Below are 18,801 nucleotides of genomic sequence, written 5' to 3'. Positions count from 1 at the left end.
TGCAGCTCTGTTTACAATAGCCAGGACATGGAAGCAACCTAGGTGTCCATCATCGGATGAATGGATAAAGAAGATGTGGCACATATATACAATGGAATATTACTCAGCCATAAAAAGAAATGAAATTGAGTTATTTGTAGTGAGGTGGATGGACCTAGAGTCTGTCATACAGAGTGAAGTAAGTCAGAAAGAGAAAAACAAATACCGTATGCTAACACATATATATGGAATCTAAAAAAAAAAAAGGTTCTGATGAACCTAGGGGCATGACAGGAATAAAGATGCAGACGTAGAGAATGGACTTGAGGACACGGGGAGGGGGAAGGGTAAGCTGGGACGAAGTGAGAGAGTGGCATGGACATATATACACTACCAAATGTAAAATAGATAGCTAGTGGGAAGCAGCCGCATAGCACAGGGAGATCAGCTCGGTGCTTTGTGACCACCTAGAGGGGTGGGATAGGGAGAGTGGGAGGGAGACGCAAGAGGGAGGAGATATGGGGATATATGTATACATATAGCTGATTCACTTTGTTATACAGCAGAAACTACCACAACATTGTAAAGCAATTATACTCCTATAAAGATGTTTAAAAAAATAATAAAAATAAATAAATAAATAATAAATAAATAAATAAATAAATAATAAAAAGTTATTAGGACACTTTTCATTGACTCTGATAAAAAAACCGGAACGGTTGTCTCTGCTCTGTTGTTGAATGCAGTTAGGAGGGTGTTGATGAGGGTTTAAACTAATACAGCCTCTCTGAAGGTCTGTTGGGCAACATGTCTCATGTTTTTGGTTTAAATTTTATTTTATTGTCGTAAGAACACTTAGCATGAGGCCCACCCTCTTAAATCTTTAAGTGTACGATACACTGTTGTTGACCCTGGGTGCAAGGTTGTATGGCAGACCCCCGAGCTCACCCACCTTGCTTGACTGGAACGCCTATTGGTTAGTGGCTCCCCAACCCCCACTCCCAGCCCCTGGCAACCACCATTCTACTCTTTGTTTCGATAAATGCAAATCAAAACTACAATGAGGTATCACCTCACACCAGCCAGAATGGGCATCATCAAAAAATCTACAGGTTGGTAGATTTTTGTTTCGATAAATTCACCTATTTTATTAGATCCCTATGTAAATAGAATCACACAGTGTTTGTCTTTCTGTGTCTGACTTATTTCACTTAGCACCACGTCTTCAAGTTTCATCCGCCTTGTGGTATATTGAAGAATGTCCTTCTTTTTTCATGGCTGAATGGTCTTCCGTTGTGGGAATGTACCACACTTTCTTTACCTGTTCTTCTGTCGATGGACATTTAGGTTATTTCCACATGCTGGCTATTGTGAATAATGCTGCAGTGAACATGGGAGCACGGATATCACTTCGAGATCCTGATTTCAATTCGTTTAAAAATGCTTTGCTTGTGAGTCAGTGATCTTATGGAGCTGTATCAGAAGGGAACAAAGTGGAAACAGATAAATATGTAAGGATCCTCTTTGCAAATGTATTTGAAAGAGCAATGAATTGGAAATAACAGAAATGCCAAACCTTGAGGACAGGTAAATATGGGTGGTCCATGCAGGGGTGGGCCCTCCCTGGGTGGTCCATGCAGGGGTGGGCCCTCCCCATCCTCAGGACTTTGGAGAGATCCACACCCAACAATGGACAGCATCACAGGAGAAAAAAGCAGTTGTCATCAAGAGAGCATGTCCTCATTTTTGTAAATATTCACATATATAGATACACAGAAAACAGACTGAGGGGACACACATCAAGCTGAACAGAGGTTATCTTTTGGGGCTAGAGGTGAGGTAGGAGTTTCACTTAGTACTTTATATGCCCCTTTATTATTTGAACTATTTTTAGTGTGCATATATGACTTTCATTTGTCAGAGTAAAAGCAATAGAGTATTTTCATTTTGCACAAAACAGAAATGAGAATACAGGGCCAGGGCTGTGTTGTGCTTACAGGCTCTCATATTTGTAAATTCCTTCCATAACATGCTCCATTTATATAAAATGCCTGCTTCATTCTTTCTTGTATTCGACAAACATTTGATTCCTAAAGCGCAAAAGCACCAGGCTAGGAATTGTGGAAATTCAGAGACTAATAAATCATGCCCTTTACTGTGCAGAACTCAGAGGCAAACAGGGTAGCTGGGCATGGCAGCAGTGAGCGAAAACCAAGGGAGGGGGAGCTAAGGATTGTCCTCTGAGTAATGTTCCCCTCCTGCATCTGGGCAGGAAGAGGGGCTGACTGACTGCCACCCAGGGGACTTCTGGGGTCTTCTCTGAGAAGTAGCAGTAAAGAGTGAGGGAGATTTCAGCAGGGGCAGAAGATTGGTAGAAGCGTTGGGAAAGGAAGGGCATTCCAGGCTGAAAGAACAGCTTGAGAAAAGGCAAGGAAGCAGGGACCCAGTAGAGCACAGTCAAGCCCACATGAGCCATCCCTTCAATGGGGCTGAAAGAAATGCCCCTGGTTTTCCTTCTTTCACTTTTGTGTGCCTGGTGCCTAGCATGGAGCTTGGTACCAAGTACCCATGTGCTTGGAAGGATGGATGGATGGATGGATGGATGAATGGACAAATGGATGGATGGAGGAATGCATGGAAGAAAGAATGAACTAAAGAACAAATGAACACATAGGTCGATGCAAAGTGCTGAAAACCATACTAATTTTATTTCATAACATAGACCCTCAAATCTAGTGATGTGTCTCCTGTAGCTAAACACTTGAAACCTAGAGGAATATGTCCACTTCCTCCAAGAATAATGTGAAAATGTGTATGCATGTAGATGAGAACTATAAAGGAGTGTGGAAAATAAACACACATACACACACACACACACACCGTCATTCAGTCACTTTTGATTATGTTCCTACCAAGTGCTTCGCCCTGAGCAAGGTGCAGAAGCCAAGGTGGGGACAGGGGCCCTGGGTTTCATGGTGAGAGTCCTACTCAATCTCTTTACATCAGAACTTCCCTTCCCTCTTAAACAATTTTCTGAGTCTAGTCACATTACACGTGACCAACACAATGAGATTCAGAGACCAAAGCAGCCACAGTGGAACGGATGCTTTCTAAAAAAACCAAGAAATCCAGGGCTCTGATTCTGCCATCGGGGAACACTTCCTGGCTACTGGTCACCAGAGGGGATGCAGGGTAAAATTAGCCCTGCCCAACTAAAAGTGGCCACGGCATGTCCTGGATCTAAGAAGGAAAACAGTGGTAGGTACAAGTTCTAGAAAGTGAGCAGGACTAGATTTCAAGTGCTTCTCAAAGAATGTGCTAAAGATAGGCCTTGGGCCTTAACACTGTTTTCTAAAGCAAAGCATAAGTTGGTTTCTGATGTATCCAGCAGGTGGATACTGTACCACATGGAACAATGAGGACTCCTTGGGCTTTCATTGCTTATGGGATCATAGGAATGGACATTTCTACTCAAAACTGAAGGAGTTATTTCTTCCAGACCTGAGGAAAATGGTTTAAACCAATGTCAAATCTCCACTCCGCCCACTTGTTAGCTGTCTGACGTGGGGCAAGTAATCTTCTACAAACTTTAATTTCTTCCTTTGTAAAACGGAGGTAGTGAAATTACCTCTCTGAGGTAGTCGTATGAGATACTGTTGGCACCCCTAGTAAATGTTTAATAAATCTCCGTTGCTGCCAATGTTAACAATATTTTCTAGAAGTCTGTACATACATCTACCAGAACACTTTTGTTTAAACACCTTAAACTAACAAAAGCTGCAGAAAAAAACTTTTGCCCATTAGATCTTGTCTTGATTGGAGTCTCAGACTTTGCCAAAACACTTTGCAAAGACGTTACCTTAATTGATCAGGAGTAGCCGTGTGCCGGGAAAACACATCGTCTCCAGCCATTGTTTGTCGAGTGGCTGTGATTATCTCTGGGAAAAGGACAGCCAGGGGCAAAGCTGGGCCATCTTGGCAAAGGCTTGAGGGTCTTGATGCTTCTCCAAATCTTGTAACAAGGAGTGAGCCAGAACTTTCTTTCAACGGGTAAAATTGCTTTTCCAAGCTGGTGAGCCAGAATTGCTTTCCTGATCCATTTGTTTTTTTAATTCTCTCCCACTTGATGTTGGCACTCGGCAGAATCCGGAGGACGTCATTATTATACAGACGTCAGTGGGAGCTTAGCGGGCGCTGATCAACCAGCGTGAACTCACAGAGGAAACCACGTCCCCAAGTCAGCCCCAAATTACAGCTCTTGGCAGTGTTTCCAGCCAAAAGAAGATCACGTAATGTTATAGAATTCTCTCTCCTTCATTCGATGGTGGACATCAGTGTGAGGTCAGGAACTTTATCTGTCTTTGAATCCACTGTCATTCCTGTCACAGCATAAGGAATCAACAGTGGCTTGTTGGTTAATGGAAAGAGCAAGTGAACAAATGATGAAGTCTCTCACCATCTTTTAAGACGAGATTGAGAAACGTGTACAAGAAAATAACACAGGCAGGCAGATCCATAGCATTTGAGCATCATGACGAATGAATGGATGGATGTCACCCCTGAACGAAGAAACCCGGGTACCAGAGCCAAGGCTCTCTGCCTTTCAACTTCATCATCCGCAGCTGGACAAAAGGAGAAGATGGGATTATGACAGGTGGAGATAAGAGCAGGCGGCCCACCCCTGACCAGGGTCCCCCCCGAGCAGGGTATCCCAAGAGCCCAGCCACACCCGCCCCGGGCACCCAGGCCCCAGTGAGAACCAAGGACCAGAGTAGTGCGCAGATACTAACAGAAAAGTGGAAAGCTTTGACAACCATTTATTTCAAAAAGTCCTGGTGGCTTTAATCCCGAACTCAGTGCGAGGTAACCACGTGACAAGGATTCTTAACATTGGGAAACAGTGTTTGAATCTGATTTTCCTCCAGTCTTACATGTTCCTTACCTCAGAGGTTGCAGTCAAGAAATGTATTGGAAACTCAAAAAAGGAAAAGAACAGAAAGAAAAAGACATATGGGAAAGATAAAGGAGGTCTACAAAGTTTAATGTGTCATAGCCAAAACCACAGTCTTAATATTCCACCAAAGAAAGAGGGGGTGAATTGAATGAACTGTGGCTGCAGGAACTGGGCAGCCTTTAAAAGATATGGGAAAACGTGGCTGATGGAACGAGCTAGTCTAGCTCTCTCTTCTCAAAACCCCATTAAAATGAATAAAAAGCATTAGTCCACGACGGCAAAGAGATGGGGAGAAGGAACAAGGACAGTTGTCAGTAGACACTTGGAACTAGAATGAGTTGATGGTGCTAAATTCCTGGCAAAGCAGAAGAAGTTGAGAGGTGCAGGCCGGGTGGAGAGGCCATCAGAAGGGGCCCGGCCTCCGTGAGACTCAGGACGCTGGGATGCGAGTCCTCTGCACAGCAGTGGGCAGGAGAGCTGCTGACCAAGGACAGGCTGTCTGGCTGTGAAACAGCAAGGCCTCCAGGCGCCACCCTGCCATGGACAGCCACAGGTCTGCCCATGAACTCCAGACAAGAAAGAAGGAGAGAGGCTGACTCTAGGACGTCAGGGAGCGGTGAAGCCCAGTGCTACGTGAGAGCCCAGCCCTTCCCACTGGACCCTACTCTGCAAGGCCAGCTGCCACCTGCAGGCAGGAGGTCGGAAGAGAGGATCCTACCAATATGGATATTTGGGGATCCCCCAGTGAGCTCACCAGATTTCTTCCCAGGTACCCACACGGAATCCCATGAGTGTCCACAGACCCTGTCCACAGAAACACACTTAATTAGGATCAGTTAGCCAAGTATCACCAGAAATTGAGGCAAGGTCAGGATGTGACAGACAAGAGGCCAAGACAAAGAGAGAAAAAAGGAACTTCGAGAAAAAGTGTGTATAACAAAAGAAAATGAAAATAAAGACACTTTCTATTGAATTATAGTTGATTTACAATGTTGTGTTAGTTTCAGGTATACAGCAAAGTGATTCAGTTATATATATATATTTTCCAGATTCTTTTCCCATATAAGTTATTACAAAATATTGAATATAGTTCCCTTGTTGTTTATCTATTTTATGTATAATAGTGTGTGTATGTTACTCCCAGATTCCTAATTTATCCCTCCCCACCACCTTTCCCCTTTGGTAATGGTAAGTTTCTTTTCTATGTCTGTGAGTCTATTTCTGTTTCATAAATAAGTTCATTTGTATCATTTTCTTAGATTCCACATATAAGCAATATCATATGATATTTGTCTTTTTCTAACTTACTTCACTTAGTATGACAATCTCTAGGTCCATCCATGCTGCTGCAAATGGCATTATTTCATTCTTTTTTATGGCTGAGTAGAAAGACATATTTTTAAAGATATAAATTAACAGCCTCAGAGAGAAAAGAGAAGAGATTGTATCCAGGAAACATACATGAAACTATTTCAAAAAGATATAACAAGAAAGAGCACTTGGAAATTAAAAATATAGTAACCGAAAATTTAAAAGCCAGAAGAGTTGGATAATGAAATAAAGGGCATTTCTAAGAGAGGTGGGGGGAAATGTTAATTAGTCAAGAATATTCAAATATGACACAAATGAACCTATCTATGAAACAGAAACAGACTCAAAGACATAGAGAACAGACTTGTGGTAGCCAAGGGGATAGGCAGGAAGAGGGATGGTCTGGGAGTTTGGGATTAGCAGATGCAAACTATTATATATAGGATGGATAAACAACAAGGTCCTACTGTATAGCACGGGGAAATATATTCAATATCCTCTGATAAACCATAATGGAAAAAGAATATAAAAAAGAATGTATCTATAACTGAATCACTTTGCTGTCCAGCAGAAATTAACACAACATTGTAAATCAACTGTATTTCAATTAAAAAAAAGAATATTCAAGAAAAATTAGAAAATTGATTTAGAACTTGCAGCGTTCAACTAATTGGGATCCAGAAAGAAAGGAGAAAAGAGAAGGAAGAAAAAAATCTTTGAGGAAGAGCACTAGAACATTCTACAGAATCGCAAGATTCTGCAGAATGTAGAGATGGCTGGGGTCCGTGGCTGACCCAGCAGAGGGTGCAAGCAGCTTCACCCAGGGCATGCCAGGATGGTCCAGGGCTCAAGGAGTGAGAAGACGCTCAAGCCTGTGGAAGGAAGGAAGACAGCCAGCCAGCCTGGGGTTGGGATGGGGGTGGGCTGTCCCCACTGCAGGGTTGCAGGCTGGAAGACAGTGGCGTGAGAGCTGAGCATCCTGAGAGAGCTTTCCGGTGTAGACCTCACAGGTACCGCGCTGACTGCTCAGTGTAAGAGAACACAAACATTTTTAGCTTTTCAAGATCTCAGAATTTTACCCCATACCCATCTTGTCTCAGAAAGCTGATAGAAAGTGCCCCCCTAAAATGAAGAAGTGAATTTTAAAAAGGCATAGGATCCAGGAAGCAAAGGATAAAAAATCTGTATAAAGGAATTTCCAGGAAACAACTCAGTGAGAAGAAAAAGTAAGAAAACAAATCAGTTATCAAGTTCAGAGAAAACGAAAGTTCATCTAGAAAGAAAATGTAGTCAACATACACATTATATGTCTCGGCCGCAGAAAGTTGCTCTTGAAGAAAATTTCTGTTTTCATAATTATAATATCTATTATAACTCTATATGGATAACTAAATAGTGAATGTTAATTTGAATATTGTGCTCTAACTTTTTGCAAAGACTGGGGAGGAAAAGTATGTGTGGGGTTGTGTGTCTGTGTGTGTGCCTGTGTCTCAAAGAACTTCTGGAGTAGGAAGCCAAAATCTAACATGGGAAAAGTCAAGAAACAGCAGAATAAGCTCATTATGTAGAAAAACGGAGTAAATGCTAGACGAAAAGTAGTTTGAAGTGGCTGCTGCTGGAGTGGGCTAGGAGCTGCGGGTTTGACTCTAAGCCTTGTGGAATTGTTTGCCTTTTCATGTCCATGTTTTTCATAAAACATGGAATTTTAAAGGTATAGGAGGTGGTTATAATGTATTGTGGTAGAAGGATAGAAAAAATATGACTTTTAAAAGAAAACAGAAAGACCAGAAAAATGTATGCCAATTGTTAGTAGTTAATCCGAGTGTCAATTAAGGGATTTTTTTTTCTTCCTTTTATAATTAAAAAAAAATTGCAATAGATATGTATTACTGATGAAGTTGTAAAAGACCTTTTACACACACACACACACACACATACACACACATACATACACACATACACACATACACACACATACATACACATACACACATACACACACATACACACACATACATATACACACACACATACACACACATACACATACACACACACATACACACATACACATACACACACACGCACACACACACACACCGCCAGGTCCGGCCTGGAAGAGGAGGTCGCCCTCCTGGGGAGGAGGAGACACGCACTCCACCCACTGGGAACCTGAGCTGGTAAACCAAGGAGCTCCGAGAGCAGGACTCGAGGCCCGGCAGGGGGTGCTGGCAGCACCCCTCCCAGGACGAGCACTTGGAGGACCAGGGCCTCCTTGGACTTGGAGGCCTGGGGCTGCTGTGAGCCCCCCAGGGCAGGAACCAGGCACAGGCATCTTGTCGTGCCTTGCACATCCTCTGCGGGTGGCGCAGTGCTCTTTACATGCGGTTTCATCAGTGACGGTGGATGCAGGAAAGCTTTGTCTGTAGTGCAGAGGAGAGGAACCGTTTGCACCCTTTCAGGAACAGAGACCTGGAATCAGTGAATCCAGCCTTGCAGACAAAACGGATTTCCCCTTCAACAATGAGACCTGCTCCATCCTAGCAAGCCGCCTTCAGAAGCTGTGCATTTGTCATTGTTGAGTCTCCCAGAGGAGCTGGGTTTCCGTGCTGGCTGGGAGCGTGGTGTCCCATATGCCCGTGTCCCATGGGCTGACAAATCCATTGCGGTTCTGGGTGCGGGGCGGTCGGCCTGTGGACAGTTGCTACCCTGGCTGCAGGGGCAGGAGAGCGAGAGAAAGGCCAAGGGTAAGGCCAGAGATGCCCTCTGTCCTTCCTCTGCAGGGGCACATCATGGGGCCCTTGGTAAAGCTTCCAGAAGGAATAGTTCTTCTTTGCATTTAAGTGAGAGCTCAGGATCCCCTTTCTCATATTTATGCTGAGGAGAGATTTCCAAGTCTTCTGATTTGCCTGGAGCCCCTAGGAAATACGGGGCAGAGCCCCCGCCCCCTGCCACCTAGGGGTCTTGGGGGACATCTCTGGGCATCCCTGGACGCCCTCAGGGCCACTCCCGGGCAACCAGCAAGCCCTCACACCCATGCCTCCACCGCCTGCCCAGGAGCCCCAGAAAGGGGACCGGCAACCTGCCAGCCCTCCTCAGGGTACCCGTCAGGCCGGCCAGCTCCCTCACGTGCCCAGCCGCCCTCACACTGACTGTCCTCCCTTGTGCTTCACAGGTGTCTCTGGGGTCACAGATGGACTTACAGAAGAAGAAGAGGCGTGCACCAGCTCCTCCTCCACCCCAGCCCCCGCCGTCCAGCCCGCTGGTGCCCCCCCGCACGGAGGACAGGGAGGAGGACAGGAAGGGCAGGACGGGTGAGTGATGGCGCCCCCGCGCCTCTGGGTGCTTGGCCTGCCTCTCAGCGCTGCTACTCACCCCTGCTGTGGCTTCCCCCGTGATGGCATTAACTCGGAAAATATTTAGGCGGAAGAAAGAAAGTCTGGAAATAAACGGTTGTGAGCCAAGGATATCCTACAGGCATAGTTTCTGGGGGTGATGCGGGCGTTTAGAAGGTGGGAAAGGCGTGGTGGTCGAGGAGGCTCGGAGAGTGCGAGTGATGGAGAGCTGGTGGGTGTGGCTGGGGGACTGCGTCTCCCGGACGGAAGGCGACGAGTCCTAGGATGGCGCCTGTGGATGCTGGTGTGAAAGACATCTCGACCCCAGGGCGTTTATACAATAGATCATGTGACAACAGTTCAGTCATTTTTTGAGTACCCTGTTTGAAATTGATCTCCACTTACAGAGCTTTCCTATATGGTATTCTTTGAGAAAAAGAGAAGCCAGAGTAAAGAGGGTGCAATCCTGGTAGCTGTGAGCAGAGACGTATTCGACCACGATATCCTAGCCCCTCATGTTACAAGGGAGAGAAGAGATGGGGGTCTCTAGGTCCACCAGCCAGGGATGGCCAATTTTATTCTAAAATCATTCAGTGTTTGTTGTTTCATTTATGTAGGGACCGAGATAAGCCCCTGACACAAGTGCTTCAGCCATTACAGGAGTGCCATTCAGTCTCCCGGGCAGCGTCACATTTTGCCGTTGATCTCATGGCTGCAGCCCCCAAAGGGAAAAGACGCCCAAGGATAAGAGGTCACATTGTTGGTCCCTAAACCTTTCATAAGAGCTACTTGGCTGTTGGTCAGCATTTTCCCCCTGGCCAATACCTCGATTTTAATGTCTTAGCATTTCACAGACTGGGAATCGATTTTGCTAAGGAGATACAGCCAATATTTCATGTCAGCCCATCGTCTTTCCCAAAGGAAAAACTATCTGATTTGAAGGAAATGTGATCAGAAGCTCCTTCAAATAAACCTGGTTTTCTTTTTTTTTTTTTTCATAATGAGACTCCCATTCTGCCTTCCAAGCTTTCTCCCCACTCTTTTCATAAATGGATGATGAACTCAGATTGAGAGTCCTTGTTGAAATTCTAAGAAGCATCCATGGTTAGGGTAGTGTAGATGTGGTGAATCCTGCCAACCTCCAGGCCAGCCCATTTTAACCCCTGGAAGGACCTCCCAATTCAGCCTTGAAGGACCAAGGTCTGTGTCCAAAGAGTTTGGAGAGCCTGCCCTGGGGGTGGGCAGCTGGTACTCACAGGGGTCTCAGAAAAAGGGAGATGGGCATTTAAAAGTGAAAATGATAGGGACAGTTCCCTCTCTAAGGAACATGTACAAAGAGGAGGTATGGATGGTAGTAACTGCTATGAGTCTCTCTCTGGTCCATAGACTTTTGCTTTGTGGATTGAGGAGGAGGCCAGAAGCTCCCTTCCTCCTGTCAATAACTTTGAATATTTTTTGAGGTCAGCGGTCTTGATGGCTGTTTCAAAGCAGACTTCCATCCCCATCAGAAATCCCCATGAATTAAAAGTACAATAATGGCACCAGAGCAGAACTTCTAACCAAAGTCTTGGCTTTAGGTTAAAAGATAATAATTTTGAAAAAGTAGCCCAAACCACAACAAAATATGCTGAGCTTCTTTTTGTATTCAGATGGCTGGAGATAGAAATTTAAAAATTTTTTGGAACTTGCACTAAAGTAGTATTGCAGCTGGCTGGATTTGGGTCTCGACCCAAATTTCTTGGTAAACAAAAAGAAGCCTTCCAGTAGAGAGGATATTCTTCTACCTGCCTTGCCCTTGGGGTTGCCTTGTCATGTCAGGTGCTTACCTGGGCCAAGCAAACCACACTCATTCAGACGCCTTAGCTTATTTGCACTTTGAGGGAGGAAATGATATGTATATATGAGGAAATTAATATTTTTCCAAGTCTAGAGAACTATAAGCAAGAGAAAGAATAATGGATATATTTCTTGATGAAGAAATGATGTCTTAATATTTTTATTAATAGTCTGATGAAGGGCATGAAGTGTAGACTGTATTAATTACTAGAAGATTCTAAACTTTAGAGCTTGAAGACAGTATTTTTTAAAGAAATAATCATGAGCACAATTTATGATACTAGTAACTCCTATCATTTGTTATATTGTCATTAACTTTCAAAAACTTTATTAGCAGAAGATAACCATTTCTATAGAAAATTGTAAATAGATTCCCAATGTGAACAGATCAAAGAGGGCTGCTCGATTGGTCTGAGAGGTAGACTGGCCTGGGGGACATCCCCACCCTTTCTCCAGCCCAGGATCCTTTTCAAAACAAAGTTTAAAAACTGTTACCACAGACAATGGAAGAGGTTGATAGTATAAATGGGCTTAAAGAGGTAAATCAAATTAGGGGTTATTGGATCTGTAATAGGTAATAGATGTAAGCAACAAGAATAAGCTAAAAAACAAACCTGTGAACCTGAAAAAGACTAATGTGAAGAAAAAGGGTTCGTTTTAACTTGACAGAGCTGTTTAGGGACCTTTTAATAATAATTGCAGCCTTTAAAAATACTTGTGCCTTTCAGAAACAAATGGCAACTGCACAGTATATTCAAATTAACCCAAGGATAGGACCCTACGTATATAAAATGTTAAAACTTTAGAGAGGTTGGATTTGGTGTGCTGAGTGAGGTTGGATTCGGTACTGGGTGTGTTTGGATTTGGTTCCCGGTGTGGCTGCATTTGGTGACGGATGAGGTTGGATTTGATGTCCGGTGAGGTTGAGCTTAGTGCTGAGTGTGGCTGCCCTTGGTTCCAGGTGTGTCTGCATCTGGAGCTCTCGGTGTGGCTGAGTGATGGTGACGTACCTTCCGCTGGAGGCAGAGGGCCTCTGGGCTTAACCTTCTGAAGTAATCCCTGTTGATTCCACGTAGGTGTCGGACGGCAGGTGCCACAGAAGCCTCCCAGAGGCACTGCTCGGGGCCCCCCCCAGTTAGTGCTCCCCCCACCCCCGCCCTACCCTCCTCCTGACACAGACGTGGCAGAGCCTCTCGGCTTTCCTGGGGAAGGCGCTGTTTCCGAGGCCTCCGACCTGAGACCCACACGTACGTGCCTCTCGTTTCATCTGTGTCGACGCCTCACCTCTCTGGTCTCTGGTGTCGGCGCTGGGTTTCCAGACTTTCCATTCTTGCCTGGGGATGTGTGTGCCTCTTCCCTCCAGCTTTTCTCTCTCAACGCTCAACGCAGTGTGTCCAGTTAACAGTGAATGCACCCCGAATGCCAAGCAGGTACCCGTGAAGAATGATTTAACCCATTAATCATTCATGTTGTGGTTAGACTTCAGCCAGAATTGCATCGTGTGGGTGGAGACAGCCAGCTAGGAGCAAATAAATGTCCCTCAAATTAGAACTGTCCTCGCAGTGCCCGCAGGTGGCCCACTCAGCACAGCACAGCACAGCAATGATGCGATCGTGTAGGCTGTATTGCTAAGCTCGCTCAGGCCAGCTGTGAATGCCAAGGGGGCTGTGCTCCAGAGCTGGGGGGACTTAACGGATTAGAATCTTTGAACCCTACAGCCCGTGGGCAAGCGTTAGTCCCGCAGAAGGGGAGACTGAGGCACCAGAAGGGGAAACAACTTAATTTGAGTCTAGCAACAGCCAGAATGAAAGGCTCATTTTGTGTCTATGTCTTGTCACATCCCGTCTGAGATCAGGCTTTCTTCGTTGTTTCCTGGGATTTCTTTTGGACTTTAATAAGCACCATGTATAGCATTCCCACCTCCAGTTGGATATTAGCTCTATATATTTCACTGTACACACACACACACACACACACACACACACACACACACACACACACACACACAGGACATCGAGCCTGGGTGCATCCCTCCGTCGGGATGCCTGAGCTGTGCAGGGACATTGCCTTATAAAGCAGGTACCGTCCAGGGCTGCATTTTCCCAGTGGTGAAATGTCTCTATGCATTCAGCCCAGGGAGCGGCTGCCGCCCACATGAGATATGCAGCCCTCTGGTTAGGAAGTTCATCCTTTTCCACCATCGAACCACTTGATCTTTTTCTGTCTTCTTTGGAAATGACAGCTAGCTCCCCGCCAGCTTCTGCGGAAAGAAGATAATCGTTGGATTACTTACCAACTTTCTCTAGGCAAAATAATCCTGATTCATTTTATCTCTTTTCACAAAGACTTCTTTTCCATCCTCAAAATCTGTTTGATCATCTTGACGTTGGACATGCTTCCAAATGCAAATGAAATTTGTAGGGGATTCAGAAACAGAGGATTAGACAGATTAGTCGGAAAGATGACACCGAGGCTTAGGCAGCTCTGGAGCTGTGTCATCTCTGAAGAGAGTGGGTTTGAAGCCCCACAGGCCAAGGCCGTGAGCTTTCAGTGGCCGCTCCTGTGGTCCTCACCATGGATTGTCCCCCCTGGGGAGCCCGTGAGGGAGGAAGGGCTTAGGGGAGAGGGTGGCCCTTGGCAGTGAGGAGTGGCCACAGCCCAGGAGCTCGGGGGGCCTAACAGGATGGGACCGCCAGGCCCACGGACTGCGCTATACTTGACCTTATGTAAACCCTCAGACCCCAGCTTCCCCCGGGCCCCTGCCTGGGTTTGGGGGGACAGTGTCAGCGTGTGGTGTCTGCTGGGGAGACCGAGGACAAGATTTAGCAGCTGCTTTTTTTTTTTTTTTGGCCGCGCTGCGCGCCATGCGGGATCTTAGCTCCCCAACCAGGGATGGAACCCGCACCCCCTGCAGTGGAAGCTCAGAGTCTTAACCACTGGACCACCAGGAAAGTCCTCAGCTTTTAAAGGCCCGCATCAGCCTGGAGAAGAAGAGCTTCCCCCTGGGTCTCTCCAGCGCTGAGGAAATACATCCCATCCCCGCCCTTGGGAGCCTTTCCAACAAAGGTCTGCGTAGAGAATGAACAAGCCTCGGACACAGCAGGAGGCTCCCTGTCTTCTTGCCTGGAGGCTCCGTCTCCTTCTCCTGCCCCGGGACACTTCTCTCCATGTCTTCCTCTCCCCGCGTGCATGTCCAAGGACCTTCCCCTGCCCTGGACATAGCTCACCTGCCCTCCTTCCCTTCTCATCCCCTCTCACACACCCACAGAAACGCCAGGAAGAGAGCACAGAAGCACGGGGGGAACAGAGCGGGGCCCCGTGAGTGTTAGGACCACGCAGAGCCTGGCCCAGGCATAGCAGGACCCCTCCTGTCCCCTAGCCCTGTCCTCCTGACCACGTGTGCACCAGGGGTTAATGCATCCAGCTTGGAGCTTTTATTTAGCAGGACTGTCCCGAACACTGTTTACAGCATGAAAAACTAGGATCGCCTGCCCAGCCAGGCAGAAAGCAATTCACCTGCTTTGATTCAGGTCTTTAAAAAAGCGAGGGAAAACGACTCCTTTGTTGTCATTTGTTTTATTTTTTTACACCACGTTGAAATCTGGGTACTGCTCTCCCTCATCTCTGGGGAGCTATGGATTGTTGGCATGTAAAGTGTCGGGTGTGAGTTCCGCCCCTTGTGGGCATGTGCATCTCACCTGCATGCCCATCGAACTTGCATCTATTTGTAGCCATGGGAGCTCAGTAGGCACTTTTATATGCCAGCCGTAAGCTCTTGTGTGTCTCCTCGTGAGTTCAGCAGGAGTTAGACCTGTGTTCTCTGTCTAAGAAACGATGTGTTAGTGGTGGAAATCAGACCTGAGTACCCGGAGGCCGGGCGAGTTCTCACTCCACCCTCTCTGGGGAGACTCTGTAAGGAGGAAGCTGAGCCAGAAGCAGCTACATCACTGGCCCCTGGTCTCACTGCAGAATGGGTCCAGCAGGAATCGACATTATGGCGTCTTTGACCTTCAGCCTCTGCCTGCCCCCACCCCGAACGTTCCTCCCACTGTGCCAGAGACTCCCACTGGACACCTTTGGCTGCACACCTTCTTTGTGATTTGTACCACAGGTGGCATATCCCACTTAGGTCATTACAAAGAGGTAAGATACATTTTCTTGAAAACCAGTCAGCACAGCCAAAGATAAGATGGAAAGACTTAAGTAGCAATGAATTAATAGTAACTGGATTTGTACACAGATGTGAGAAAGTGGCAAGGAAGACGTGAAACAGGTCCTCATACCACACCTTCTATTTTGATCTCTCCCATTCCAGAACCTTCTGTTCCAGCCATCCCCCTGTCCCTGCGCCTTGCCTCTGCAGAATCTTGGTTCCCGTCCTGGTGGCTTTGCTGGGGTTCCCGTTACGGCTGCCAACCCTCCTTTCTGTCCCCGGCCTTCTGCCAGCTGACCTGGGCACCAGGTGGGCCCCAGGCCCTGACCCAAGGACAAATCCTCTTTCCTATTTTTATGCTTTAAGTGTTAGCAGCACTTGACTCGTGGTCATTAAGACCATGTTGACCTGAAACAGAAGCAAACAGGAGGAGACATGTGTTCCAGGTCAGTGCCACATCTCTCTGCATCTCCTGAGCTCTTTTTGAACCAATGTACAGTTTGTAGTCGGAAGAGGTAGGATGACCATCCCCTCGTGCATCTGTTCGGCTCCAAGAGGCCACCTTCCGCGGCCGGCCCCTCCGCCAGCTCTGGGGGGACCCAGCCTGGATGTCAGATTGATGTGAGCTCTGCGTACTCTCGCACAGTCAGGGGTGGGGGTCTCCTCTGTGCTCGTCCTGCTCCAGCCCAGGAGCGCTTTGGTCTTTGGCACGCCCACCCCTCCCTCCTGTTGTCCTCTAGGTGTTCATCCATTTCTCACCGTACTTGTTACACAGGCCTGTATGGGGTACCCCACTAGTTGAAGCTACTCGGAGGCTGTAACGGTCTTAAAGGGCATCCAGCGCCAGCACTGAGGTCTGTCTATAAGATGTTCTCCATAGCGTCAGCACTGCATCGGAGACCTTGGCAGTCACGCCTTCAGCATCCCAGCGCGGGCTTCTTTTCCTCAGTTGTCTCCTGGTCAGGTCCGTCTCTCAAGACGCCCTGTGGTACCCTGGCTCCCGATGACCCCCACCTCCTGTGTTCACCCTCTTGTGTAGCCCTCCCCTTGAACATGGACTCGTGTCTAATGAGTAAAATGTGGCAGCAGTAGTGGAAGTCACTTGTCACCTCTGAGACTAGGTGGAAACAGTCTGTGGGTTCCATCTGGAGCCTCTCACCTGCTCACCCCGAGGAAAGCCAGCTGCCGTGCTGAGATCTGCTCTACGGAGAGTCCACAGGGCAAGGACCGAGGGAGTCTCCAGCCAGCGGCCCTCAGTCCACTGACCATGAGAGCTGAGTCCTGCCATGGCCACTGAGTGACACTGGAAGCAAAGCTTCCCCAGTAGAGCCTGCAGGTGAGACCACAGCTCTGGTCCACACCTTGATTGCACACAGCTGAGCAATCCCGGATTCCAGACCCACACAAACTATGAGATAAATCCTTATGCTTTGAAGCCTCTAAGTTTTGAGGTCATTTGATCTGTGGCAATAGATAATCAATACAGGTTGCAAAACTCCCATCTCAAACCTACTCAAACAGTTAGGGAATCTCTTATCTCATTAGGAATCCTGGTGGGACAGACTTCAGTGCTGAATCTGAGGCCTAGAGTTGCCATCAAGGCTTTCCCTAGATCATCTTTGGGGTTGGCTTCCTCCTCAGGCTGGTACCCAGGGCGCCATGGCTGTTCCCTGCATCCCATCCAGACACCAGAAGTCTCAGAGGTGGAAGAGAGACTATCTTTTCTAATAGTTTCATAGGAAAAGGGAACCTTTCCCAGAAACGCCCAGCTGCAGAGTTCCTCTCGTGTCTCATGGACCAGGGTTGGATCTGGTGCTGACCCAGTCCCTGGGTGAGGATGGAATCCCCGGAGGTGAGTCAGGTGCATCCTGACAGCTGGGGTGGGGTCAGCTTTCCCTGCGTGTGTGGGAGTAGCTGGTCAGTACAGGAATTTTGCTCGCTGGGAAATGTGGAGGTTGCACACTGCATCAATAGCCAGCAGTGTTCACCACGCACGGGTTGTAGCCTGAGGTTTCCTTCCTGTGTCTGGAGAACATAAGATGTGTCGTGAGCAAGTGCAGAGGGAGGATTGTGTGCCAGCAGTGAAGGCCAGGCGCGTGGCTCAAAGCGGTGTGACCACACACCTGAAAGGCAGAAATCACCAGGGCACCGTCCTCCTTCGGAGGCAGTTTCAGTTCAGGCCTGGCCCCCACCTACATTTCCCATTTCCTGCTTTGACAAACCAAAGGAACTACTAGAAATGCTCCTGACATTAGAAGATGCTCACTTAGAGCCCAGAGACTAAAGGGTTTGGTTTCTTGATCATCTTAGTAGCCAAGAGGATAACAGAATAGGGTTAGTGAAGTTGGGTGTTCAACCAATCAATCTTTGGAATCCTGTATCTCATTTAAAATCACTTTCTGCTCTAAGAAGCATCATTTTCTCTCTTCCAAGGTGAGCTTAGCTTAGGATAGACAAAATGCAGCCTCTTCAGAGTTGGTTAGGGCAAGTGTGAAGCTGGGTGAACTTGGCCTCTGCATCGCCCGGTGCGGGACTGAGGTCCCTTGGCCTGGTCCAGGTTGTCACTCTCTCCCTGGCAGCCACGGCCAGCCCAGCCTGTGGAATCTGAGGTGGTGAATGCTTGGTGCACACGTGGGAGAAGAACGGTTAAGCTGGGTGATGTCTCAGCCTCATGGCACAAAGGTCACCGTGAATGGGGCTTTGGTGATGTGTTTGAGCTTTTGTTGCATAATTGTAACAACAGTAAATAGTAGTTCCTTGGCCTATGCTCTTCAATCTTTTTGTTTCTTATTAATAAGCTTTCATATTAACCTTTAGATATCTAATCAAGTACATAGGTGCATGTCTAAACCAGTATAATTGTGCATATGGATTTCCCCCCATAACTTTCTAACCAGCTCGCTCTCTGATTTCAGTTTTAGTTGAACCTTCATTGTGGACCATGATGGTAGAGTCTATCCCATTAGTTGCACTGAATTGCTTGTTTACAAGATTTGCAGTACTAGTTATGATTAAGTTATTAACAAGTTATTAGCTACTTATTTTAATGGCAAGACCCTGGGGATTTTAAAAATCCATGCACAGAGAGCTCAAATTACTGATCCTCAATTTGTCTTATATTTTTTAAATTAAACTGTCCAATGACTGTCGTTTTCTTATACATTTTCCTACACCAGGCTTGAGGAAATCAGCCTTTCCTTGGGTATACTTTTCTAAGGTAATTGACAAAGGAT

The 18,801-nt window shown here is 46.8% G+C and overlaps 1 protein-coding gene across 8 annotated transcripts in view; it reads left to right on the top strand.

Moving 5' to 3' along the window:
- The window catches only part of COBL (cordon-bleu WH2 repeat protein), a 270,191-nt gene that overhangs the window by 192,246 nt on the left and 59,144 nt on the right, over window positions 1–18,801 (top strand). For 5 of the 8 annotated variants that reach the window (XM_061198310.1, XM_061198308.1, XM_061198307.1 and 2 more), the window contains 2 exons: window positions 9,420–9,558; window positions 12,492–12,662. In XM_061198310.1, coding sequence (XP_061054293.1) covers window positions 9,420–9,558; window positions 12,492–12,662 — 310 coding nt within the window. The remainder of the gene's footprint in view (window positions 1–9,419; window positions 9,559–12,491; window positions 12,663–18,801) is intronic. The other 3 variants (XM_061198313.1, XM_061198312.1, XM_061198311.1) reach the window with 1 other exon arrangement.

The sequence above is a fragment of the Eubalaena glacialis genome, chromosome 8 (assembly GCF_028564815.1).
Source record: "Eubalaena glacialis isolate mEubGla1 chromosome 8, mEubGla1.1.hap2.+ XY, whole genome shotgun sequence".
NCBI lineage: Eukaryota > Metazoa > Chordata > Mammalia > Artiodactyla > Balaenidae > Eubalaena > Eubalaena glacialis.
This window is presented reverse-complemented; position numbering and strand designations above follow the sequence as displayed.